The 27,622-nt window shown below is 35.0% G+C and overlaps 2 protein-coding genes and 2 long non-coding RNA genes across 5 annotated transcripts in view; 3 read left to right on the plus strand and 1 right to left on the minus strand.

Annotated features, from left to right (window-relative positions):
• The first annotated feature begins 15,312 nt into the window (after positions 1 to 15,312).
• LOC131431282 (uncharacterized) lies at positions 15,313 to 16,070 on the plus strand. Its single transcript, XR_009229662.1, has 3 exons — positions 15,313 to 15,413; positions 15,559 to 15,824; positions 15,902 to 16,070. It is a non-coding gene; the product is annotated as an uncharacterized LOC131431282 (long non-coding RNA).
• Positions 16,071 to 16,363: 293 nt separating this feature from the next.
• Positions 16,364 to 17,780, minus strand: LOC131431281 (uncharacterized). Of its 2 annotated transcripts, XR_009229661.1 has the most exons (4): positions 17,547 to 17,780; positions 17,411 to 17,487; positions 16,788 to 17,350; positions 16,364 to 16,733 (listed from the first exon to the last, which is right to left on the minus strand). It is a non-coding gene; the product is annotated as an uncharacterized LOC131431281 (long non-coding RNA). The 2 variants fall into 2 exon arrangements; XR_009229660.1 differs by having other exon boundaries at positions 17,411 to 17,780.
• A 7,388-nt stretch (positions 17,781 to 25,168) lies between these two features.
• LOC131427624 (uncharacterized) lies at positions 25,169 to 25,924 on the plus strand. Its single transcript, XM_058590993.1, has 3 exons — positions 25,169 to 25,540; positions 25,600 to 25,730; positions 25,802 to 25,924. The coding sequence occupies exons 1-3, from the start codon at positions 25,459 to 25,461 to the stop codon at positions 25,907 to 25,909; spliced, it is 321 nt and encodes a 106-aa protein (XP_058446976.1). The 5' UTR covers positions 25,169 to 25,458; the 3' UTR covers positions 25,910 to 25,924.
• Positions 25,925 to 26,369: 445 nt separating this feature from the next.
• LOC131432551 (uncharacterized) overlaps positions 26,370 to 27,622 on the plus strand; it is a 212,108-nt gene continuing 210,855 nt past the window's right edge. The window contains exons 1-3 of the mRNA XM_058598891.1: positions 26,370 to 26,570; positions 26,632 to 26,878; positions 26,936 to 27,064. Coding sequence (XP_058454874.1) covers positions 26,473 to 26,570; positions 26,632 to 26,878; positions 26,936 to 27,064 — 474 coding nt within the window. The 5' untranslated portion in view covers positions 26,370 to 26,472. The remainder of the gene's footprint in view (positions 26,571 to 26,631; positions 26,879 to 26,935; positions 27,065 to 27,622) is intronic.

Genomic DNA, 27,622 nt, shown 5'->3' on the forward strand with positions numbered 1-27,622 from the left:
TCGAGAAAATATTCCGAGCAGTGTTTAATATCGTAGTGAGTTCCACAATTTGGTCCTTCTGAAAGGCAGGAAGAAATCCCGTACAGCATCCGGATAGTTACTTTCAATGAAATGCAAATCCGAAATGAAATATCGAAATTAAAATTTTATATGCGGCTATTTTTATAGCCGTTAGGACCGCCCATTATTGAAAAAGCTACAAACGAAATCAGGTAAAAACAAGCCTCTCAAAAAAATTGGATCAGTTTGGATTCTGTCGCCACTGCGAGCGGATGTATTTTGTGTCGTTTGCAATGCTAGTTTCGCTTCGGACAAGAGCGATTAGGTCACAGCTGCCAGTCATTTGCATTGGTGAAAAAGCAACGGTGGAGAGCATTAAACAAAATCAGCCGTTTTAATGGCTCCAAAAATTTTCTAAAGAACTATTAGGATTTCTTGCTCGCAAATCGAAAGAAAATATCCTCAGTTTAGTGCAAATCTAGAACTGATTGATTTGATTTTTGCACTTTTCGCTGTGTGAAATTCACAGTAATCTAGATTATGTGAAGCCTTCTTTGTTTTTGCGAAAAATGTGGAAAAGGGGAATGCTTGCATAATTCATACAATTGATCAACTAATTGATATTCGGAAGTGTTAAGGAACATGTCAGTTGTTTTCGTATTCACGACATTCAGTTATGTCTCTGACATTACCCACCCGCCTTTTTTATAGCTTTCAGTTGGTTTATGTTTTGATTATGTTTAACTATAAAGTTGACATGTTTCTCTATATGTTTACGTTGATTTCCTTAAGGAAACTACAGATTCGTCTGAGAGCTTCGGTGTTCTTGTCGTGGTAAGCTTCTTGAATTGTGAAAAATTGTGCAAGGTTGTGCTTGTTCCTTTGTACGAGGAACTTTGCGCAATCGGAAATTATATGTTCTGATGTGTTTAAGCATTCACAGATTTCACAGTACATTTCCTCTTGGATTCCCATTTTGCTAAGCCAAAAGGGTGAATAGTCATGGCCGGCTAGTCTGTTTAGAGTTCTTGTTTCGGTATTACTGAGCTCTAAGTTGTAAAACCATGGTTTCGGGTTGATTCCGGTTTGTATTTTGAAGAATTTTCTTCCTTTACCCTGTTCTTGGGTGTAGTTAACATACCACTTCTGAATATCAGCTGTGACGTCGTCTTTTATCATGTTGTATGCGTCATGATGTAGTATCTTGTTTCTGGCTACATAATCTGATTGTAGTCCAACTTTCGCCAGACTATCTGCTTTTTCGTTGCCATCGATTCCCACATGTCCTGGAATCCATTGAATGCAGGTATGTAATTGTTCAGCTGTTTTGATGATGAATTGGGTGATTTCATCCCTTTCTTTTGCATGTACCTGTCTTTTGATATATTCGCAACCTGACTTCGAGTCAGTAAGGATTATTGCTTTTTCAATGTGATTCCGTTCTAGATATTGTATCGCTACGAATATTGCTTCTATCTCAGCAGACATCGTACATACGTTGTTTTCTAATCTAAGCCTAAGTTTGAAATTATTACGTCGAACATTCCAATTGTGCAGAATTCGTTGCTCTTTGAAGCATCTGTGTAGATCTTCCGATGGTTTTTGTAATGGCCGTGCAGCTTACCTAACGTGAGTTGCTTTAAAGTTTTGGTTGACGTGCACTTTTTTTCCACGTATTTTCATTCAATTCTGTCAATTTCAAGGCTGTTTTGTGTGTTCGATTGTACCGCTCTCATCTTTACAATCCTATCAAAGGTCTCGTTATACGTAATGAAAACTTTTTCTAGGACGGTTAGTTTTGCCAATATACTGCTGTTTGCTTGTGTGAGCTTTTGGACCTGCGATCATACCGGAGACTGGAACTGTGCGTGTTTTATTATTTCTTTGGCTATTATAAGCTTTCTGCGGAAATGCAGAGGAGGTTGGCTCACTGTGACACATAAGGTGTTCAGCGGTGTTGTTTTCGAGCAGCCGGTGATCTTTCTTAGACATGTGTTGGTTCTTATTGTTAGCTTATCTAGGTTGCTTTTCGAAGAATTTGCATATATGGAAGCTCCATATTCCAGATAGCTTCTTACAATTCCGTTGTATACTAAACCCAACGTTTGTGGGTGTCCTCCGCCCCTGATATTGCTTATCACTTTTAGCATATTGAGTCGTCCTGTTACTTTTCTTTCAATTTCTCTGATATGAGCTCCGAATGTTAGCGTACGATCCAATGTCATCCCAATGAACTTGTGTGTATTTACTGATTCTAAGGCGATATCTCCTAGTTTAACATCAAGTATCTTGTTATTCCTTTTAATTAGCATTATTTTCAGATTTAGCCGTTCCGCCTTGTCATTGAACATATTCAAATATTCCTGAGATTGGAGCTGTACCTCATCTTCATCTTTTCCCTCAACAATCACCAAGAAGTCGTCCGCATATTGAACCAGGATTACAACGTTTACTTTGATATCGTGTAGTTCTGAAGTGTAGATGTTAAATAAAGTTGGTGACATTACGTCGCCTTGAGGCAGACCATCGCTAATGCTTCTTTCTACTGATTGTGATCCTATTTGTATTTGTATGGTTCGGTTACGAAGAAAGTGGATAATCCAGTTTATCAGCTCGTTCGGGAGGCGTCCTTTGTATAGAATTTGTTCTGGAGTCTCTGATTTTACATTATTGTAGGCACCACTTAGATCTATGAAGATAGCTCATGCAGTTTTGCCTTCTCTTCGACTTGCGTTTATGTTATTAACTGCATAGTTAAACACGTTATAGTCGAACTGTGTTTTCTGAATCCAAAGGAGGCATCCGAAATGATTGCGTTATATTCGATAAACCGATTGATCTCTGCTAATACTGCTGTATTGATAACCTTCAATATATAGTTTAGCATGGAGATGGGCCGTAGATTTTCCATTATATCAGTATCCTTTCCTGGTTTAGGTATCGCGATGACTTTGATTTTATTAACATTGTCTTCAATTTTCCAATTCCTAATTTCTGGCTTTAAACATTTCAACGTTTCGTAGTCTATTCCGTAATGGCCAGCTGCTGATTTTTTCTTTTTTTTTTGCTTAAGATATCGTACCAGTTCTCAACATTTAATATGTCGTAATTTACTGAGTTATGTCTATATTGATTGCAACGGTCTCCGAACGGGAAGTTAGCATTTAAGAACTGGTTGGCTGCTTCTACGGATTGATGCACGAACGTGGCCTGATTTCTATTTTTCTTCTTTCCCGTTAGTCTGTTAATTTTCCACCATAGCTCTTTACTACTCGTTTTGGGGTTGAATTCACAAACGTATTCATGGAGTTTTTCTCTCATTGTTTTGTTTTTATACCTCGTGAATATACTCTCCAATCTTTTCATGTTTAATAAATCTTCTATTGTGCCGGAACGATTGAATTTCGCTCTAGCTTCATTTTTGCTCCTCCATGCTTCTTCCACTTCGGTCGACCACCAGAACTATGGTACAAAACGGTTTTTTTTGTCTTGCTTTCTTTACAAATTTTTTTTAAATAACTATTTATTGGAATATGAGTTAAAATTAAATTATTAGGATTTAAATTGGGTGTTCAGCCACAAGTGGTGACTTTTCAGCCCTATTATATATATGATTTGGTTGTTACCATGAGGACATCATTTGCTTCCGGAATTCTGAGATTTTTGTGTAGGGAAAATTCTAAACCTACTTGTATTGTGTAATGGGGAAAAGGAACTTATATACTAACTTACTAACTAATACAGAGAGCGAATCGATTCAATTGAAGATTGCAGAGGACACTCGAAAGTTGGCAAACTTCATGGAGCAATGACGAACTGGGACGATGGCTATACTCCATTGTTCCCAAAATATCGACGAAACCTTGGTTCAGAGGGATGAACGTCAGTCGCGATTTCATTCGTGTGATGTCTCGACTCATGTCAAACCACTACACATTCAACGCACATCTCCGGCGTATTGGGCTCACGGAGAGCGGTCTCTGCACCTGTGGCGAATGTTATCAGGACATCGAGCATGTCGTGTGGTCGTGCGTAGAGTATCGCGACGCCAGGTCGAAGCTACTGGAATCCCTTAGGGCCCGAGGTAGACCACCTGAGGTTCCGGTCCGAGATGTGATGGCGAGTCGGGATAGTTCATATATGTTTCTCATATATCAGTACCTTAAACACATTAATATCCAAGTGTAATCTGATATACCTCGCTCAGAAAGTATAATCTCCACCTACAGGTTCGACACTAACATCCGCCCGATTCTCTCAATCCCCGTGCCTGTCCACCATCTTCATTGGAACTAACAAGATCTTTTTTTTTATCACTAACTTTTCGTTCCCCCTTTCTCCGTCTCTTCACCATCTCGATGGCAACTAATTAGATCTCTGTAGTTTTCAGACATTTTTCCATACCCCCTTTTTACCTCGGGTTCCACAATATTTACTTTTTTTCTTTCTCTTCCGTAACATCACCATCACGGCCTACGGTTCTACGCTCCATTCGATGACCAGTATGCGGGCCACCAGCCTGGGCCACACGAACCGAAAGGAAACGGTCATAGATAGCGCCATCTGGAAGACCCATGCAACATACAATTCACCGACCACTTCCGAACGCCAGCTGAAAGCTGAATTCTAAAAAAATCAAAGACGACATAATCTAATGATACTATTCTAGTTTTAAGTTAGTCGTTAATTAAGATTAGAAAATACCCTTGGCATCTTAGAGCTTAAGCAGTGTGCCTAAAAATATATTATATTATTGAATGAAAAAAAAATTGAAGATTGCATCGATTTTTGTCGGAATTTGCTTATTATATTATGTGACATTACATCTAATGGTTCTATATTTGTGAGTCTGTGTAACTCATTTGTACTAAACCAGGGTGGACGCTTCAAAATCATTTTCAGAATTTTATTCTGAATCCTTTGAAGCGTTTTCTTCCTGGTGGAACAACTTGACCAAATTGGTACTGCATAAAGCATGGCTGGTCTGAAAATTTGTTTATAAATTAACAATTTGTTTTTCAGACAGAGCTTAGAATTTCTGTTTATAAGAGGATATAAACATATATATATTACACTTTGCCTGGATTCCTTCAATGTGATCCTTGAAAGTGAGTTTTTTGTCATACGTTGTACCTATTTTTTTGTTTAGATTATAGAGGTTTTAACATCGTGGTCATTCACCTCTTCGGGCTAGAAAAGTTTTCTAACCCTATGTGCGGGGTTGGGAATCGAACCCAGGTGGGCAGCGTGAAAGGCATCGACTGACCCATCACGCTATACCCGTTCCCCGCGTTAAACCTATGTATTTAGCTTGATCAGACCATGTCAATTCCAAGCCATTCAATTTGAGAATGTGATTATTGTTTGGTTTAAGAAAAGAAGCTCTTGGCTTATGAGGAAAGATAATTAATTGCGTTTTTTGCTGCAGTTGGTTTAATTTTCCATTTTGACAGATAATCACTGAAAATATTCAAACTTCTTTGTAGGCGACTGCAGATCACTCTTAGATTTCTACCTGTGGCTAACAGACTTGTGTCGTCACAGAATAGCGATTTCTGACAACCAACGGGTAGATTTGGTAGATCAGAAGTGAAAATATTATACAAGATTGGAGCTACGCTCGAACCCTGCGGAACACCTGCTCGTACGGGTAGGAATTCAGATTTACAATTCTGATAGCTAACCTGAAGAGTACGATCAGTTAAATAATTTTGAATCATTTTGATAAAATAAATAGGAAACTGGAAATCAGACATTTTTGCTATTAAACCTTTGTGCCAAACACTGTCGAATGCTTTTTCTATGTCTAGAATAGCAACTCCAGTGGATAACCCATAAGATTTACATAGCTTTATGGACCGATAGGTCTGAGCCAAAAGAGAGAGAAGATTTATTTGCTTTTATCATGTTCGTAACTCTTACAAGTTGATGAGTAGTTGAATGTTCATGACGAAATCCAAACTGCTCTGGTGAAAAAATTGAACTCTCATTTATATGAGACATCATTCTCAACAAGATAATTTTTTCAAAAAGTTTACTGATAGAAGAAAGTAAGCTAATTGGTCGACAACTTGATGTTTCTGCTGGGTTTTTATCAGGTTTGAGGATAGGAATTACTTTAGCGTTTTTCCATCTTTTTGGGAAGTAAGCTAATGAAATCACTTGTTGAAAATTTTAACCAGGAGTCTCAAGGCAACATCGGGAAGATTTTTAATAAGAATATTAAAAATTCCATCATTACCAGGAGCCTTCATGTTTTTAAGTTTCCTAATAATTGATTTTATTTCATCAAAATTCGTCTCAATAATGTCATCTTGTGATAACACTTGGGTTGAAATATGATCATATTTCAGTGAGACTTCATTTTCAATAGGACTCACAACGTTCAAATTAAAATTGTGTACGCTCTCGAACTGCTGAGCAAGTTTTTGAGCTTTTTCGCCATTTGTAATAAGTATTTGATTTGCTTCCTTGAGAGCAGGAATTGGTTTCTGAGGTTTCTTAAGAACCTTAGAAAGTTTCCAGAAAGGTTTAGAATATGGTTTAATTTGTTCAACTTCTTTAGCGAAATTGTCATTTCGCAAAAAAGTAAATCTATATTTAATTTCTTTTTGTAAATCCTTAATTATGATTTTCATAGCAGGATCACGAGAACGTTGATATTGTCGTCGACGAACATTCTTCAACCGAATGAGCAGTTGAAGATTGTCATCGATGATAGGAGAATTTAATTTAGTTGAAGCTTTGGGAACTGAAAGATTTCTAGCTTCGATAATGTAATGATTCAAATTATCAATTGCTGTGTCGATGTCCGCAGAATTTTTTAAAATAGTTTCATGATCCACATGATTTTCAATGTGAGATCTGTAATCCAACCAATTAGCTCTATGATAGTTGAATATAGAACTAATTGGATTAATTATAGCTTCGTTGGAAAGTCTGAATGTTACAGGAAGATAATCTGAGTCAAAGTCAGCATGTGTAATCGGTTCACTACAAATGTGACTTTGATCCGTTAGAACCAGATCAATTGTAGACGGGTTTTTCACGGAAGAGAAACAAGTAGGATTACTGGGATGAAGAACTGTGAAGTAACCAGCTGAGAGTTGATTATGAAGTATTTTACCATTACTGTTATTTTGCCTACAATTCCACTGGACATGCTTAGCATCTAAGTTCCCTATTACGAAAAATTTCGATCGATATCTTGTGAGTTTTTGTAAATCGCCTTTAAAGAAATTTAATTGTTCGCCGGTACATTGGAATGGCAAATATGCTCCAGCGATGAAATAAATTCCATGAATGGTTTCAACTTCGATTCCCAAGCTTTCAATAACTTTAGTATTGAAAGAAGGTAAAATTCGATGTATAATTTGCCGTTGGACAAAAATGGCAACTCCACCACCCATTCCAGTAAACCTGTCAAATCGATGAACCACATAATGTGGATTACTTTTCAATTTGACATTTGGTTTAAGAAAAGTTTCTGTCACAATGGCAATATGGATTTTGTGAACTTCGAGAAAATTATAAAATTAATCTTCACTCGATTTCAAAGATCGAGCATTCCAATTTAAAATATTCAAATAATTATTTAACATCACTATTAAATTTTAAATTCATTATAATTTTATTTGCAAATTTCCATCCGATATGAAATGCTTCAAAAAGTGATGAAGTCGAATTCATTTGGATGATCATTTGAAAAAGTTGATCTTGTAGGTAGATCATTTTATTTTCAGTTATATCGCCTAAATCAACTTCATTTAAAGAAGCGAATGGCATTGAAGGAATATTTGTAGGTAGACTGCCATTAGAAGAAGATTATATGGCCGATCTACCTATTAATAAATTGTTTTCGTTAAAAGATGAACTGCAAGGCGGTCCTGTGTTTTGATTATTTACATTAGAAGAATTAAGTGGTAGATTTCTACCTGTTATACTGGCATAACTGACATTAGAAGAAGATGATAACGAGGTCGATCTACCTGTCAATAAATTGTTTTTGTTAGAAGACGAATTGGCAGGCGTACCAGTTTTTTTGTTTCAAATTCGAAGAAATAAGTGCCTTAGAAAAATTAGGCGTGGCATTTGTAACGGTTTTTTGATTTTCAGGTATGTTCTGTAAATTTGAGGTCGTTGATTTGACTTGTTGTCTAAGCGAACGAGCGTTTAAAATTTTTTCCCTGACAGGACATTTCAAATAATGAGATTTATGAATTCCATCGCAATTTGAACATGAAAATTTATCAGTGGTTTCATTCATTGAGGTTTCTATGCCCGGTGAAAAATGAACGGCGGCCCTACTGAAAAATGGGTGGCCAACACGTTTCCTGATGAAAACAAAACAATATGTAAAAGCGATTCACACGCAGCATCAAGCGACTATCGCCTGCATGCAACGATCACGGAACAACAACAATAATTGTAAGCAATTCATATGAAAGGACACTACGTCAAGTTCACGGAAAATTTTAACGTCGGATACGTGAGCAGTATTCGGCTGAAAAAATTAATAAAAATAATCTGGTCGTCGACGGAAGTTGATTGATCGTCTGAATCGCGTTTAATGCATGCGTTTCCTGATGAAAACAAACCAATCTCATTTGCATTTGTGGTTGTACGTGAGCTGTCAGAGAGCCTAATTGGACAAACGTCTTTCGAATGCGATTTACCACAATTCAAACACCGTATATCCATATGACAATTTTTGGTTCCATGGCTGAAGCCTTGGCAACGACGACATTGCGTTAAGTTTGCAACACGATTATGCCGTTTATAATGTTCCCAATGGATTTTAATGTGGGAAATGAAACGTACTTTTTCTAAAGTTTTTAAATTGTTTACATCACTTCGATTGAAGTGTATTAGGTAAAGTTCATGGGAAATTCCAGAGCGCGGTTTAGAAGTACCATTCGCTCTTTTTTCATAAGTATTATTTGGGAAGGGGCAAAACCAAGCAATTCTTTTAGTTCATTTTCAATTTCATCAGTACTTTGATCATTTGATAAGCCTTTCAAGACAGCCTTGAAGGGTCTGTCTGATTTTATATCATATGAATTAAATTTATGAAGTTTCGCGGACAAATATCGAATAAGACGTTCGTAATCTTCCAATCCATCAACCAAGACTCGACATTCTCCTCTTCGTCCGATTTGAAATGAGACTTTTACTTCCGGGAGAAAAGTAGAAAGCTCAGTACGGAATGCTTTAAAGGTGGAAATCATCACCGTCACTGGTGGCATAGATTGATGTTTCTTCCCATAACGACAAGCTCCATTTTGTGAATTTTTGAAGAATTTTCTTCTATGTCGCTACAATCGGATTCAGGAAGAATCTCGTAAATATTGTTAGACGGCATAGGATCAACGGAAGGGAAATCCGTCCCTTGTCTTTTATTTTTACATTCAGATTCTATAAGATCGTGAATGTTATTAGAAAAATGTTGAATAACGGATTGTGATTTATTCCATATTGAATTATTTTTAGCCTTAGGCTTGTTGCCTTTCCGGTTGGACGCAGGCATTTTTGAAATTAATGAAATTTTAAATTAAATTAACTAGCCTAATTAGTCTTCGATTAGACTCCTAATTTGAAAAAGTCTTGATAAAGACTGATTAGTTCTTTGAATAGGTAGCCCTAAAAAGGCTGATTAATTTCTTAGTCACTCTAATATCACTCTTTGTGATACAAACTAATATCACTATTTGTATAGCCTTGAGAAAGGCTGACTAATTGTTAGTCTTTAAAAAAACTGTTAGTGATTCAGGTAGCCTTAAAAAAGACTGAAGCCTTGAATCAATGAAACTCTAGGTAGCCAGAAAAAATTTCCAGGAGCCAAGAACTATATGCGTGCGGTGCGAACGACTGTTCAACACCGACTGATTTACAATTTTTTTCATTTTCTGCTGTAGAGTAGATATACTGTTCACTCGTGTAGCGTCCAGGTTCGCTATGCTTTCCTTCACATATTTCCGATTGACGAAGGTTCTCTTTGTGAGTGCTTTACTATCAGAAATGTTCACATGAATAACTAGATGTCTACTACCGATTCCGTATTGTAGTATTTCCATCTGCGAGCACCGGAGTACTTGAGGTGATACAAAAACTAAATCGATTGTGGATGGCTTCTTATTAATCTCTGCTGGGATGTACGTAGGCTCTCCTGTATTCATTATTATTATGTTTTCCTCGTTCATAGAATCGAAAAGTATGCTACCTTTTGCATCCGAGTGGTGATGATCCTACAGTCTGTGGTGCGAGTTCATGTCACCCCCAATAAGTACTTTTCTAAACTTTGAAATTGTTTTTGCTAGATTTGTTAGAAATATTTTGAGATCGCTCAGCCTCGTATTTGGCTATGTATACCGAAAATGTTGCCAGCTCTATTTCGTGTATATATCGCCCCACGCATTGTATATCGTCCGTGGAATCGATTTCGATGGATTTGTTTTATAACGAATGATGAACGACTATCATCGCTCCTCCATAACCTTCACTTCTTGAAGAAAAATAGTTATTGTAATAAGGTATGTTTTTTTTACCTTCGAATTCTTTTTTCGTCCAACTTTCAGGTATTAATCTTATGGAGTACTCCTCTGTTATCATAACTCTCGCTAACTCTGATTTGTTTTTCTCTGTACTTTGAATATTGCATTGTAGAATTTTACATGACATTCTTTTCGTTCGTTTTGGAGTAATTATATCTTTGCATCCTGTCGCTCTTTGCCGACTGGTTTGCCTGTGTTAGTTCTGCTTCTATGTAGCTCGTTAGACTGGAAGTGCTGTTATCCTCTTCGTCACTGGTGTAATCCATGTTCAATGTCTTGGTATCCGGTAAATCTGGGTTGTTTCTTGGTTTTGTTCCGCTCATTTGCCCTAGTTTCCACTGTAGTTTCTCTGAGGCATTCGTTTTGTATGGGTTGAACAGCGCTCTTCCGTTTGTTACCTGTCCGCTAACTGTTTTGCGTTTCTTGTCGCTACGCAACTCGGTATGATTATTGTTGGTTGTGTTTGATGCTTCCTCACAGGAACGTTTTGGATTTTGTTTCGTCTGCTCTCTTGGTTTATAACGGTTGGTGGGAACTGTATTCTCCGATGTTTTAGCATATGAGCTTATTAGCGTTGGGTAATCTTCTATATTTCCAAGTAGGTTGAAACTGTTTTGGGTGTATATTGGGTACTGTTCCTGCGCCTCCAGAGTCGTTAGATTGCTTTTTGACAGGATGATTTTAAGATTGTTTTGACGTGTTCGCTCGGGGTATTCTATAACGCCCGACTTGTGTATTTCTTTTCTGCAGTGTACACACCATTCTGGTCTATTGCATTTTTCATATCCTTCCTCGTCGTCCTTATTACCGCATGTGTCGCATCTTTGTTAAGAATGACAGTTATTTATGCGATGGTTGTATCGCAAGCATTGTTGGCAGAAGATGACTTTACTTACAAAAGGTTTAACTTTGTTTGTGAAGCAGAACATGCGGACTTCCGTGGGCAGCTGATTACTACGGAATGTCACCCCAATCCGTGTCGTAGGGATTTTTTGCTCATTCTCGAACTTATGAAGTCGGATTACGCTTAGGATGGGTACAGTACAGGTTATGTTATCCATAATTTCTTCTGATGACATCTCTACTGGTACGCTGGTTATAACGCCAGAAACAGTGAGAAGTACTTCGGGATATACGCTTTGTAGTTTTGTTTCCAAATTGCTTGGTTAGCTGTATATGCATTTTTTACGATTACGAACACTTTGTTTCTTCCCATCGATTTGAGGTGGAGGATATTTTCCTTGTATTCATTATTCTGTGACAGAATTTTTGTTTATTACAACATTCTCAGTTCTCTCTGTTAGTTGCACAATTAATCTGTACGGTCCTTTGTCGATGCTCTCGTATTCATAAGTCTGCCATTGTCTTCCGTAATCCCTCGTTTGCGTCGATCCGCCTCCTGGATCTGGATCTCCAGGTCCTGCCATTTCTCCGGTAACTTTCTACTTCCTCGACTCCCGATTATTTGAAACAAAAACGGCTCTTGTTTTATTGCGAAACCACGTTTTTATCGACTTCTCTAACAACACGTGTATCTTTAACCTATAACAGTACGCGATTGAAAAATGCGCTTCTGACACCATTTAAGATGTGTGTTGGAACTGTCTCTTTATTTAGATCAAGGTGTGTATACCAAAGGGTTACTTAAGATAAACTTATTTCTAAAAGGAGTGCTAATATGTCACATGTTACAGAATGTGTGAGCTATTTTCCGACCATCTACTGTCGATCAGTTGGAGATATATTTCTTGTTATAATTTCAATTCCACTATCACAAACTGTGCATTTAATCACTGCCAGATTATTATTCAGCAAATTAATTTTTGCAAAATACTGTTTGAAAATATTACAAACTTTTAGGTTTATAAGCGTTTCAATGATTTTAATATGATCACTACACGTGTTTTCCATCTTTCTATTAATTTTAAACAAATACAGATTTTATCTTGCACATATATATTTCTGTAACGAAATACCGACAGTCATACCGACGACACGGCCTGCCATCAAAACTGTATCGCAAATTTAACTACCCCTCAGTAACTGGTAATGTCAAAACGAAACCACTTGAAAATATGTTGAAACTGGCAACACAGATTTGTAGATTGTTGTTCTTAGAACAACAATTACCAGTAACCTTGGTTACGTTTCGGTCAGTTGAAAAATATAAATAAAAAAATCTCTTCTCTTCGCTGCGAAGGTTTCTTCTTTTAGAATACTAAGTGGCATAATAGTACAAGTATTTACTGCTTTAAGAAACGAAAAGATCGCCTCAGTTAAATATATGGCTTCGATTTCTCTTCTACTGGAGATCACAAAACCGCGAACAATATCGTTGAATGAGTGTCACAACTTGTCATTGTAATTGTCATCGGATTGTAGCAAGGGGCAAATCACTCTAAACTCTAGACAATCTCATACTAATCAACTCATGTAATTCCAAAATAATCTTCTCTAATCTCATTTAATCCCAACTAGTCTAGATAAACTTGTGTAATTTAAAAATAATCCAACCTAGTTTTGCCTAATCTTGTTTGAAGTGTATCTGTCATTCGAGCTCCCACGCAGAGATGCCATTTATACAGATTTTTCTGTATTATACAGATTTATATGTATTATACAGATTTTTACATGCGCTTACAGATTTAATACAGAGTACAGATTTTTCAAATTAAATACAGATTTATACAAATACCACAACAAGTAAGAAAGAAATAATGAAACTTTTCCGTCTAAGCGTGTTTGATTGCCCATATTAAAATGAACATTTTTTCGTGCAGCTGTTTAATGATGAACGCTGAAATACATTTATATCATAATTTGAAACCAATTTGAACTCATGTTCAAGGAAGTCATGGCGTCATGAAACTTTATTGTCAGACTGAAAAGTAGTATGACCTGACGACGTTGCGTATTGGGCGTTTGAATTCCATGTTTGAATTCCAAGTCATCATTTTCAAACGGAAAAAGTATATGGATTTTCAATTCAATTGTGGTTGATAAAAAAAACAATTAAATTTCGTCGTTGAATGCTCTTGTCAGTGCGGCAAGGACTTACGATATAAAGGAATGCTCCTTGCATTTGCCATTCATTAACAATAATCTAATGGAATAACATATTTAAACATCATTTTTTTCCGAAATTTCCTTTCATTAGTGAATACAGATAAATACAGATTTTATATTCAAAGCAGTACAGTTTTCTATGAAAATATCTGGCAACTCTGCTTCCACGTTTACGGCTTCTTATGTCAAAATAATGCTTTTCCAGATCTCGGCTAAACTTCTCTAATCCCATTCTAATCCAGCGAGATCCCTGCTAAACTTTTTTACCTCCGGTAAAACTTGTTTGAGTTCAGACAAAGTTTAGACTGATTTGCCCCTTGGATTGTAGTAATACTGTTTTAGGCATGCAATCACAGATATGAATGAGTATTGCGTATGTAACTCGAAATATTATTTCAACCAAGACTATGAACTACATTAATATAAGCTGTGGATTGCTCTCATAGATTTCAAGACCTGTTTTCACTGAAGTTCTTGTACGACCAAGGGGCAAATCACTCTAAACTTTGTCTGAACTCAAACAAGTTTTACCGGGAGTAAAAAAGTTTAGCAGGGATCTCGCTGGATTAGAATGGGATTAAAGAAGTTTAGCCGAGATCTGGAAAAGCATTATTTTGACATAAGAAGCTGTGAACGTGGGAGCAGAGATGCCAGATATTTTTCATAGAAAACCTGTATTGTTTTGTATAAAAAATCTGTATTTATCTGTATTCAGAAAGGAAATTTCGGAAATAAAATGATGTTTGAAGATGTTATTCCATTAGATTATTATTATAGAATGGCAGATGCAAAGAGCATTTCTTTATATCGTAAGTCCTTGCCGCACGGACATGAACATTCAACGACGAAATATAATTGTTTTTGTTATCAACCACAATTGAATTGTAAATCCATATACTTTTTTCGTTTGAAAATGATGACTTGGAATTCAAACATGGAATTCAAACGCCCATTACGCAACGTCAAGTCAGGTCATACAACTTTTCAGTCTGACAATAAAGTTTCATGACGCTGCACGAAAAAAATTTCATTTGAATATGGGTAATCAAACACGCTCAGACGGAAAAGTCTCATTATTTCTTTCTTACTTTTTGTGGTATCTGTATAAATCTGTATTTAATTTGAGAAATTTGTATAAAATCTGTACTCTGTATTAAATCTGTAAGCGCGTGTAAAAATCTGTATAATACAGATAAATCTGTATAATACAGATAAATCTGTATAATACAGAAAAATCTGTATAAATGGCATCTCTGCGTGGGAGCTCGAATGACAGATACACTTCAAACAAGATTAGGCAAAACTAGGTTGGATTAATTTTAAATTACCCAAATTTATCTACACGCTTATTTGTGGCTACCCAAAATTGAGTCAAAAGTTACCCAATTTCGCAAAAACTATACCTACCCAAAATTGAGTAGAATAGGTATTACGCATTTTTGGGTAAATACGTTTTTCGCAAAATTTGAGTAGAAATTACTCGTTTTTGTTGACACTTGTAAGCGAGTGGAAATTACTCATTTTTTCATTGAATATGGATAGATTTTACGTCTCTATGATTTCTCAACAACTAAAAAGAAAACTAATAGTTTTACAAATTTTCATTTATTTTCAGACGCAGTATTGTCACAGACAAATTACAGACATGACAGTGACGATCTTTTTTTGTCGCATTTTCACGGTCCTCCGTGAAACTGGCAACGATGATAACAAACTAGTTGCACTGCTGAGTTCCCATCACCAAAATACAATGCAAATGTCAAACCATGAGAGCTCTTCTGATTCGTTAACTTGTTGGTAAACATTGAGATTTTATATTTTATTTCAATTTTTTTAAGTTCGTCTTGTGTTTATTTACATTAACCACAAGCGGACGATTTACAGCCGATGCGCATTATAGCAGTTAAATGAAAGTTTGAATACATCCTTTTTCCGTTTGTAGTAAAGCTACATACAATCAGTCTCTTTAGCGCTGAAGAACATCGGAAAGCTCAGGATTCAACTTCCAGGTTTGTGACATTCTGCCATGTACCACGAAAAAGTCAGAGCAGATTACATCAATTATGTGGAAAATGTAAATCAATGGTACGAGTATTTCAAAGAAATAAGCAAACCTCGTTCTTATGAAATGCTTCTGGAATGGAAAACCTTAGCTTATGATTTTCAGTCAATTGTTCAACTTTTCGATCCATATAATTGTTGCAAGAGGTTCGTAAAGTGTGGTCTGATATTTATTGAAAGTTTCTTCTCACCCGACAAACATTTTGATTCTATAATCTTAACAGCAGACTTTGACTTCAGAACTTGATTCAAGTGCAACGTAAGGAGAGACGTTAAAATGTCAGCATGGTAGACATTCTAGTGCCTGGCTGCCTCATCGCAACAAGGGACACGCCTCAAATGATACAACTGTGTCCGCCTGAATTTCGTTCTGATTTCGGTTCTGATGAAGTCATCGCCATCAGCCGTTTGCCCGACTGTTGACAGCCAAAGGACCAGATCCGCATGTCAAAATAAGCTTTATTTTTTTCTAATTAATAATATTGTTTTAGTTTAGATGTTAGTTTCGGATCGAAAAAATTGGTTTAATTCTAGTCTATATACTTTATTTATAAAAAAAAGTCCAGATTTGTATTCAAAAGTTTTCCATATGCTAGGAGAGGAATATTCTCGGAGTTAAGAGAATTAGTTCGTGTTCATGGTGGTTCCATAGGCTCTGTTGGTGACCACCTATGTGGTTACAACATAAGCAGTCCGTATATCACAGAATTCGCATCATTGTGAATATAATCAAACAGAACTTTGAACATTTGCTTCGAGCTGCATATTTTCATTCCATTTGGAGATTCGGATTTCTCTTCGTCGATGATCTCAAAAAAAGAGCCAGTGAACCCCGTAGTTTACGATCTTGTTTTTATGTATCCTTGTCTCGATATTTCACCCTATGACCAAATCAGCTACCTTCAGAAAGCGAACTGGATGTTTTCTCCATAATTCATTTAGCTAAAAACTTTACCTAACTGGCTAGTCAAAGTCGTTGGGCAGCAGATTGAAGACCTTACCATTGTCGCCAAACGCTCTCCTGAACGTTCACCACATATGCCAATCTGGAAGCAGCTAAGGATATACAAATGTAGTTGGTAATTGCTTTTATTTGTCAAATTCGATTACCTTAGGAAGTTCAAATATTGAAACGGAGATTACACAATAACAGTTTCAAAATGAGTGAAATGTTGACATTTGATTTCGTTTCACTCATGGCACACTTCAACTTGATTTGTTTACAACACAATAACTTTCGCGCTCCCCCAAGCGGTGAGTGCGGTCATTTTAGAAAGTACCGGGTACGAACCAGATTTTTTTAAATTTTTGTAGGCACATACATGTCTTTATTATTTATCTTTGGTATTGTCTTCAAATTGTTTAGTTTTATGAAATAATTTCTGTTTTCACATAAGTAGAGCTTAAGCACTCCGGCAATTTTATGCACCGTTTTGTGAGCTGTATGTTTTTTTCGTTTTGTAAATTACAATCGTGAAGAATTTTCACTAGTGTTGGAATTTGTATGACGAAGACGGAGAACGTTTTAAAATATATGTCTACAGCATTTCTGAACTGTTTTTTAACACAACAACACCATCAACAATGACACAGTATGATCCAATTTTAAACGTTTCAGCATCACAAACTAGATGCGGTACTCTATTTGCAGATACCAAGTAATCAGTCAGGTTCTGAAAAATCATGTAATTGATTGAACAGCGCCTAGTGGATTGATAATTTCGTCTTAATACCTGAGTCCACTGTATGACCGGAGAAAATAGTAGCTCCTCTGGAAAATTCCAGGTCTCCGATCCGGATTTGTTGATCCCTTTTTAGACAAACTTGCAAAAATACAGAGAAATCCTCGCAGAAGCTAGCTCTACTTACCAACTAGAGCCTCATACGACTCACTGTCCCCTAGATCTCTGATTTTTTCCATTTTGAGCAACTTTAAGTCTTCAAAATTGCAAACATGAAAATGTCGGATGAAGCTAATTCTACTCAGTGAAAGTTTTATATTTTACTCATTTTTTGACAGCTGGTCACAGTTTTCGAAAATGAGTACTTTTGATTCAGCCACTGAGTACCCACAAGTAAGCGTGTAGAGTTTAGAGTGATTTGCCCCTTGACTGTTCTAGTTGTTACTAACCAGTTGCCAAGAAACCCTAACATAAATAAACAGTTTGCTAAATTGAAGGAATTCTTTGCTTTCATGGGAACTGATGACTCGAGATCGAAAAGAGTATTGTATTGTCGCATTCTACTGATGATCATCTAGGAAATGTAGCACTGCGGATGCATTGATGCTTGGGTAGGAACTCAACTTTCGGAGGAAGCTTAGATTCAAGTCTCAAATAAAGAAAGTTAGTCGTGAAGTAGTGAGTCAATGGAACGAATTTCATGGAACAAAGAGAGATGAACTTGAGTGTCACATTTTGTTGCAGAGAATATTTTTATTTATATTTGACCTAATATGATACGTTATTTGTAAGAGTTTTGCTTGCGAGATTTTGCAAATTACATTTTGTAGTTGATTTACATTCAAGTGAGTGGTATATCAGAATCATTCAACATATAGTGTCTATAACCAGAGTGACGACAGCTGTTCGTTTGGAATCACAGCTTTGTTCCAGACGAGAAAATGACCTGTTAAATATTGTCAAAGCTAAAGAAACTTCCAAAATTTTGAATAAAATGTTTTGACTTGTTTCCAATATTACGGATGAGATGCCGTCACTCTGGTTATAGGCACTCTAATTCAACACTTGTGCAGGATTGATGAATAAGCAACTCTTCCAAAACGATCGGATCATCTCCGGATTGAATCAAAATACAAAAGCTTACAAAGTTTCAAATTTGACAGTAGAACTGGTCGAAAAAATAAAACTAAAACGGATTGCTGGGGATACGTTTGTTTCAGTTTCATTTACATTATAGACCACCCATATGAATCTTGCAGCTGCTGAATTTGCTCTTACGCTGCCTTTCTATTTTTTCTACATTCGAAACACGGATAAAACGCTGCTGGGGCTGCCAGTTTATTTTGTTATAAATTCTAGATTCAAATTTTAAAACTGACATAAATTAGGGCATATTCAGTAGTGTTCTAGTTCTAGATGCATAATTTATGTCAGTTACAAAATTTAAATCTGGATTTTATAACAAAAAAAACTGGCAGCCCCAGCACTGTTTTACTCGTGATTCAAATATACGAAAAATAGAACGGCATCGTAGACCAGTTTTAAATTTGACAGAAGAACTGGTCGAATAAATAAAACTAGAACGGCTTGCTGGGGATACGTTTGTTCCAGTTTCTGTTCTATTATATATCTTCCATATAGAACTTCTAGCTGCTGAATTGGCTCTTAGGGCATATTCAGGAGTGTTCTAGTTCTAGATGCATAATTTATGTCAGTTTTAATATTTAAATCTAGAAATTATAACAAAATAAACTGGCAGCCCCAGCAGCGTTTTATCTGTGTTTCAAATATAGAAAAAATAGAACAGCAATGTATACAAGTTTTAAATTTGACAGTAGAACTGGTCGAATAAATAAAACTAAAACGGATTGCTGGGGATACGTTTGTTTCAGTTTCATTTACATTCTAGACCACCCATATGAATCTTGCAGCTGCTGAATTTGCTCTTATGCATGTAGATCTAGAACATGCACTTAGAAAAATAGTATGGTAACTGTTACTATATAGAGGGCCAACTTGACCATGAGAGTATAGTGCTTTTCAGCCGACTATGAAATCAGATGATTTTAACAATAGTCAAGTTCATGCTTACTATAAATGGTATTGACTCTAGAATAGTAATATTGAACAGTATATTGTACGAATAACTAATACGATTGAGATGGTTAGCCTCACCTTGACCGAATCCATATTTACGTTGTAGTTTTTGCTACAACCAGAGGCATGGTATTTTTGACCTTTCACTTCTAGTCATTTCAAAATTAATAACGGTGGTTGATGCAACAATGCTGAATGTCAGTAAAACATGCGCTAATGTTAAAAGGTTTATGAATTAAAATTCTAGAACAAGAACAACAAAACATTTTAATTCAGTTCTATTTTATTTTCGCATCTAATCAAAGTGAAATGATGATATGTTTGGTGAAATATTAATTAGCAACGTAGACACGGAGAAGCATTGCTTGGTAGCAGCTGTTGTTCCAAGCACTGTCCGGTTTTTCCTGAAGCAGGAATGGGTAGCATGAACGAAATTAATAACCAAATTAAGATACAATCCTCGATATCCAACAGCGATATATTGTTTTTTTTCGTCGGATTCGTGCGATTTGAATCCGGGATGCGGAGGATGTTTTTTCTTCAATTGCTTGATGTTTTTCTTCAATTGCTTGATGTTGTTTCTACAGCAACCGATAATGAATGAATGTTCCGTCGATTTCACTGAAAAACATAGCCGTTGTCGGCAAAATTGTTGAAAAATTCAATTTCAACAACGAAACTAGTAAGGCTACAAGCTTTACTCACCTGCAAGACCTACCAAACAACACAAAGTCACAATAAAATATTTATTTAAATCAATCACTGATGTTTCCCACGTGTGAAATTTTCTGCTATATTGTAACTTTATGCGACAATAACATAGTACATCTGTTTATTGACCATTTTATTTATTTTATTTATTTAATTATTTGGCCTTTAACCACTAGGGTCATTAAGCCCTGAGGGAACGGAAGGAAAACGATGTGTACATTTCAAGTTCTTAGAGAATAGGTAAACATAAAAAAAAAATTCACGTTCCGGGTGAGAGTTGATTCGGTCCATGGTTACGGGCAAGGATGGCTTTTATCGTATCAAAGAATGCTCACTCTTCATTCTTTACACGAATGAATCAGTGCCATCAAAAAGAGACTAATATCATCGCAACAAACAAACACCCGGCATGGCTCATTTAACATAGAATAGACACCAGTGCGAGAGCAAATTTTTTTCGATGACATTTCTGAGAATCAAAGGTTAGCACGCTGCTGTGGGGATCCTCTCTGAAGCAACAAACGGTCGCTTATTCTCGTTTCGCGATCCGATTCTGTATGGGCAGTGGATAATTGCGATAGAATCATTTTACTATTGCCGCTTATTCTAACTATGTGCATATAACCTTTGTATAAGTTGTGTCTATGAAAATGTATGTGATTGCTCCACACAAGGGTTTTGAAATATTGCAACCTAGTATGAGAAACATCAAGTTGAACCATCGATTCGATTTTCTGCGATAATTGTCAACTTGCGATTCTCTCTTGGGAAATTCCACACAGCAACGATCATTATCAGACTGTATTTTTTTTCAAGGGCCGTGAAATACTCAGAGTATAAAGTGGAGCGAAGAAATGTAGAAAAATTCTCTCGCGGTTCATGCATTGAATGACTCGAGTTCTTATAGGATCTTCTACCGAATTGAAAATGTTGTATACAATATAGAGAGCAATATAGCAGCTTCTGTCAAATTTTCGGCAATCACCAACACTGGTTACGGGTTACGATGAGTCATCTTGTTCTTCGTTGTTTGGTTCAGTTGTTTACTGATTTTCACTGTTCTAGAGGGCGTCAAGTATCTTGGCGTCTCGCAGGAACCGTACACACTTAAAAACATTTCTTGAGCTCGGCATAATAAAATGCCGGAACTGATCAGCAACACGTAAATTTGCTGATTGCTCAGTAATGTATAATATACGCATGTTTCTGAACTTCGTTAAATGCATTCACTGATATTTCGGTAAAATGCTTCACTTTGCCGAAATTTGGCATGATTGCTTGCTGAATTTATCAGTAAACAACAGATATGCCGACATCAGCAGAGACGTTTGCCGAGATTTCGGAATATGCGCTAGCTGTTGCCGAGATTCAGCACGACAGCTATCATTTATCGTCGCGTTACATTTTCGCTTCGCAAGAAGCATGGAACCACTTGCAAGTGAAAATATTGAATAAATATAGTGACATGTTTCGCTTTATAAAAAGCGACTTTATCAGAGCACTCCCGATTATAAGGGAAAAACACCCAACACGGAGCTCAAAGCGTCCTTGAGACAAAACTTTGGGGGATATGCGAAAAAATAACCCAATGCATGGAATAATTCAATAGATCAAAGTAAGTTTATTTTTTAAACAAAACCGTATATGCATCATTAAATATTGAACATTTTTGTAAGCCAAAAATCAATATATATTTTTATTTTCATATTTCCAGCTCGACTCAAGGTGGCCGCATCTGAAAATGCAGCTTTTTTTTATGCTACATGTTTTCAGGTAGAGGCTTTAAGCACAGACTAACAGACATGACAGTATGAGTAAATTCTTATATAAAATAATTTTTTGTTATGCACTAGCTCCACCTATATTGTACTGCGCGAACTATTTACTATCTGTACACCCCTTGTGTTATGTAAAAGTTTTTTTACTAGTTGGTTTCCCTTCGTTTGTCAACAACGATCAGCTGCTTGCAGGGATGCCTGATTTCATCAAAATATTTGAAAATGAATGGTCACAATAAATTATTGGATTAGGTTGATAATATATTTAACTTTTTCGCGATGTTTGAAGGTAACCATTATTTGACTCAACGTTGTTCATCTAGACTATTTTTTATTGTTTTGGTAGTTTTCACCCGAAATCAAGTGGCGGCAGACCAGAAGCAAGTAAATATTGTAACAAAACGGGTTCGATTTTGTATTGCGTTGGAGGATGAGAAGTAGGCACAATTATGTATATAGTTTTAGCAATATGTATTAAATCTGTATCCTGCATGAAATTCGCGTGGACGCATACAAATCAATACATTACAGGTAATTCTGTATGAATGGCAACTCTGTTGGTAAATGAAAAAAATAAACACAGTCTAGATGACAGACAGGATGTTTTTGATAGGGTAACGTGGCGCCATCATGACACATGTGAGTACTGTCCCAAATAAAGAAATATTCGAAATGATCGTTAAAATAATTGAAGAATCTAATTTGAGTGTCCTGTCTGTTAGTCTGTGTTTTAAGCACTACTGGCAACAAATTTGTAAGCCTCCTTTAAGTGTTAATAAAATGAATTTTTGATCCTGAATGGCGTGTTTATAATGTTGAGAAATTTCAAACAAAATTAATTCACTAGATTTTTAATTACTGATGATTCGGTAATCTATTTTTTTTCATTTTTTCGTTTTATTGGATTGCCGAATATTCAGTGAACGTTTCACTGAGCAAACAGTAAATCTTATGCTGACGATTTCGGCAATATTTGACGTTTGTCAAATTTGAGGGTGCCGAGACGCTCAGTAATTTTATTTTTGCCGAGATGGTTGCTGATTACTCGGCTGTTCGAATCTCGGCATTTTTTTGCCGAGACTCAGCTAAAAAATTTAAGTGTGTAATAGCACCTCCTCTCGGCCAGGATCATTTGAGAGGATGTCCCGAATGGAGGACGGAAAGTCGTACTGGTGGCGGAGTGCTTCAAATTCCCGACAATTGACTAAGAGGTGTTCTACATTGAGTCTGGTGTTGCAACTGGCACATGTTGGTGGGTCTACTTGAGTGATGGTGTGAGCATGTGTAATTTTCGTATGTCCTACTCTGAGGCGAGATAGTGACCATTTGTATTGAAGAATCCATCCAACTCTTTTGCGATCGCTGCGCTGCCCGAGTGGCGACCTTTGAACTAAGCGATGGTGATAATTTTCAGATTTTGCTTGAAGATTCGAACAAAATGCAGGGTTTTTATTTTTTTCTTACGATTCGAATACTAACATACAAAAACGTGTGAAAATTTGGTAAAAAAATCGATCATTTATGATTCAGTAACTTTCCGTGGTATGTTTGATTGATATTTATGGAGAAATCGTAACATGAAATACCAAATTCGAAGAAGTGAGGTTGGGTACTGTTTTCATACATGGGATATTTTTTGTTTTTTGGGTTGGATTTTGACATTAATTGATAAATTATGATCAAAAGTCTTATGACTAGTCTATTTACTCATGTTTTATCATATAAATCAAATCTGTATGTGAACTGAAAATTTCAAATTTCATCCGAGATTGTCAAGAGTATAGGACAATTGGAAATCATATATTTGATGACAACACGTGAATAATCGTTTTTTTTTACCCATATTTGTAAGGTTTTGCCATCTGCATTCTTTCAAACTCAAGTAAATTGAAAAATTCGTCAAAAAATTTTCTAAATACATGGGATATGTCAAAACAATCACCATAACGCTATCTCGTGGTGACCACGCTGATTGGATTGCTCAATAGTCAGCACATATTACATACATAGTCGAAACACAATACGATAATGTGTTTACTACATAAATTCTGTTGATATGGACTATATGAAGTATTTTCAAACTTCACAATCGTCTATCAAACCATATATTTATTATACCATTTTCACATGGTAGTAAAAACAATTTTTCTTCTCATATATATCAAGGCTGGAATGCAATTTCACCTTACTAGAAATTGTGATTTTAACTATTTGTTCCTATATATTTGAGATGACTACACTGAAATAAAAATCTTTTTTATATTCATTAGATTCGTTATATGAATCGTATGCATTGTATAACTCATTGAAGCCATATGAAATATATATTTTTTTAAAGAATGTACATGAAGTCAAAATTAGTGTAACAATAATGAATTGATAAGAATATCACATACAATTTATATGAAAACTCGATAGAACTTATCCCATTTCATTATGTATGTGATGAGTCCTCGATATTCATCAGCTGCGTCAGACAGTTCACCTGGGATTTCTGCATCATAAAGCAATTTTTAATCGCAGACACGTTAGCTCTTTCAACTCCCATTAAGGATATATTTACGAATCATGAAATAATAAGGTATGTTTCATTTTTTCATTACTGACTAGTAAAATGATTTAGTTTTTATTTAATAGTAACAATTCTTTACCGTTAATATCAGAAAGTGCTTCCAGGGATTCACCAGTAGTAAAGCTCGAATCCTGAAAGAATAGCGCGATAACAAAAAATCACCGATAGACGTAAGTGTAAAAACAAAATTATTATGAAATGATAACAATAAATAACAAAGTTTTTATATTAATGCAACTATCTTTTATTGCAGCTTTTAATTCCTCTTAATATAATAAGCCCATTGTTTTTAACAATATTGCATATTCGCATCACTTGTTTAATTCAATCATTTGATCTATATATTACTGCTATATGGAACTACAATGACCTGCATTAAAGGCTATTTATAAATGTTATACAACAAGCCATATGTTTTACATGAATCTATCTATATAAATTCTGATTGAATAGAATATGCACTATATAAATTGTTCCAATATATGTTGTGTGATTATCTAATAGTTGTTATAGGGGCTGCTAATAAATTTTATTGTGTCTGGAAATTCCATTCGCTATATGAATTTTTTATGAAAATAACTTTAAGAAAAGTTTTATGTTTTTATATGATTATCTTATATGTTTGACACGATATTGATACACCATGTAATTTTCATTGGAATTTCCAATAGCGCAAATATATTAAAATATCATATAATATGAAAATGAGAATTTAGCACAGTGCACTGAGCCCAAACGACACATTAATTCTATGTGAAAAAGCATATACTTATTAAAAACTACCATTCACATTATGTTTATATGCATCATATGACATTTATGTGTTTATATGTAAATTTCAACGGATACCCGATAGCTCTTAAGTGTACAGCACATACATCTTTTGTGAAAAACACATGAATATTATGTGATAGTAAACTGTAAGAAATAAGAATTTCAAAATGGCGTCAAGTAACGAGACGTTAGTAGATACGTTGCTCGCGGATTTAGGATTCCCGAAAAGTTTACTGGAAGTTTTTGAACGTAAATATATCCTACTGATCATAAAGAATAGTACAATCATTTAGCTTTAAATTTTTCAGAGTCCGGAATTGGAGTATTTGAGTTGCTTACAATCACAGTCGAACAACTACAAACTTATTTAGAACCGACGGAAACTGCATGGAAGTATGACGATTTGTTTAATAATATCGCAATCTGGAGACAACGAAATGTAATTAACACATATTTTTGAAGCCATATTTCTGTCAACCTTCACAGCCTATTTCATTTATTTATTTTCAGAAACACAAAATATTAAGAGCACTGAATGCACCAGAAATCGAAAACGCAGATCAACCATGTGCAGATAACGATCAAGTTCCTGAGGACAGTATTGCATTTATTGATTGATTCTTGAAAGAAAAAATAAACAAATAGAAACTGTCACTTGTATTTATGCCCTTTTGTCGTGGGAAAATAGATCTGAGAATTATTATAACAACACATAAGTTGCTTGAAAATTAAATAAAAGCTATACCAATTTCAGGTAAACTCCATGTGATTTTCCTATGATAGGTTAGTGAAGTTCACATGAAACATACATATTATTCAAATAGAAGATGTACAGTTTTCAAATGATAGGTATGTGACATTCCCATAATAAATAAGTGTGGCACATATATAATGCATATGTTTTCAACAATAATTTTTATTGTATGGAAAAAATGAATGCTATGTGTGAGAATAGTATCATTTACGTGTAAAACATTATGGAAAATATTTATATGGTTTTGCATCTGAAAAGTAAGTGACATATTTTTTGAGTGTACTGTTTTCATATGAATCGATCGTACAAATTTTTATCAGTGTACATCGTGATTGTTTATTACCATAGAAACATGCTACTTGTTCATGCTTGGTTAACTAACTTAACTGGCTTATAATCATTTCATTTCTAAAACTACAGCTTTAAAATGCCTCGAGTCAAACCTACAACGAAATTGGGAGTATTTGGTGAATATGATTTGAGCCCGGAGAAAGCAGTTATGAAGATTTTTGAAACAAATTACATGTAAGTTGAATAACGAATGATTTTTATGCTGTTTAACCGTTCTAACGCGTTCTATCTTCAGAAAACTCCCAAATTTTGATGTGGCTCGTCTTAGTTTTGAGATAAAAGGGATTCAAAGTAACCAGGAATGTGAAGAAGTCACTAGAGACCAACATCGTATGCGTACTCATTGTCATGTACAATTTGAAGTAAACGAAAGACGCTTCAATGAATCAGATAGACTTCTGTATATACTCTGGAAAGATTTTCTGGCAGCCAACAAATTTCTTAAGGTTTGCAAAACCAAGGAAAATGAGTCGCATGATACTGTTTGTGAACAAGCATCAGTAAATATCTTTCTGATTATTCAGTTATATTTGTTTCAGATAATTAATGAAGAACAAAATCAGTTGTATCTGAATGAAGAAATTAACCACATACAACTAGACATAGATGTTTTACAAGATTTTGTTGCAAAATATATACAAAAGATTAATAACTATTCATCGTTTGAGGTATGTTCTTCAAGTGAAATGATAAGAATAGAAATCAGAGATGCCACTTATACAGGTTCTTACTTGTATATATATATATATATATATATATATATATATATATATATATATATATATATATATATATATATATATATATATATATATATATATATATATATATATATATATATATATATATATATATATATATATATATATATATATATATATATATATATATATATATATATATATATATATATATATAAATATATATATATATATATATATATATATATATATATATATATATATATATATATATATATATAAATAAATATATATATATATATATATATATATATATATATATATATATATATATATATATATATATATATATATATATATATATATATATATATATATATATATATATATATATAAATAAATATATATCTATATATCTATCTATATATATAAAAATGCAGAGATCATTCTTTGTAATCGCATCACGTAAGAACGGATGGACGGATTGAGATGCTTTTTTTTTTGTTTGATCAGTTTTTACCCCCA

This window comes from Malaya genurostris, chromosome 2 (assembly GCF_030247185.1).
Source record: "Malaya genurostris strain Urasoe2022 chromosome 2, Malgen_1.1, whole genome shotgun sequence".
NCBI classification, from domain to species: Eukaryota; Metazoa; Arthropoda; class Insecta; order Diptera; family Culicidae; genus Malaya; species Malaya genurostris.

Coding starts and splice junctions, on each gene's coding strand:
- LOC131427624 (XM_058590993.1), top strand. CDS start 25,459: ATGGCGTCAAGTAACGAGACGTTAGTAGATACGTTGCTCGCGGATTTA. Junction 25,541..25,599: donor TTTACTGGAAGTTTTTGAAC/GTAAATATATCC, acceptor TAAATTTTTCAG/AGTCCGGAATTGGAGTATTT. Junction 25,731..25,801: donor CAATCTGGAGACAACGAAAT/GTAATTAACACA, acceptor ATTTATTTTCAG/AAACACAAAATATTAAGAGC.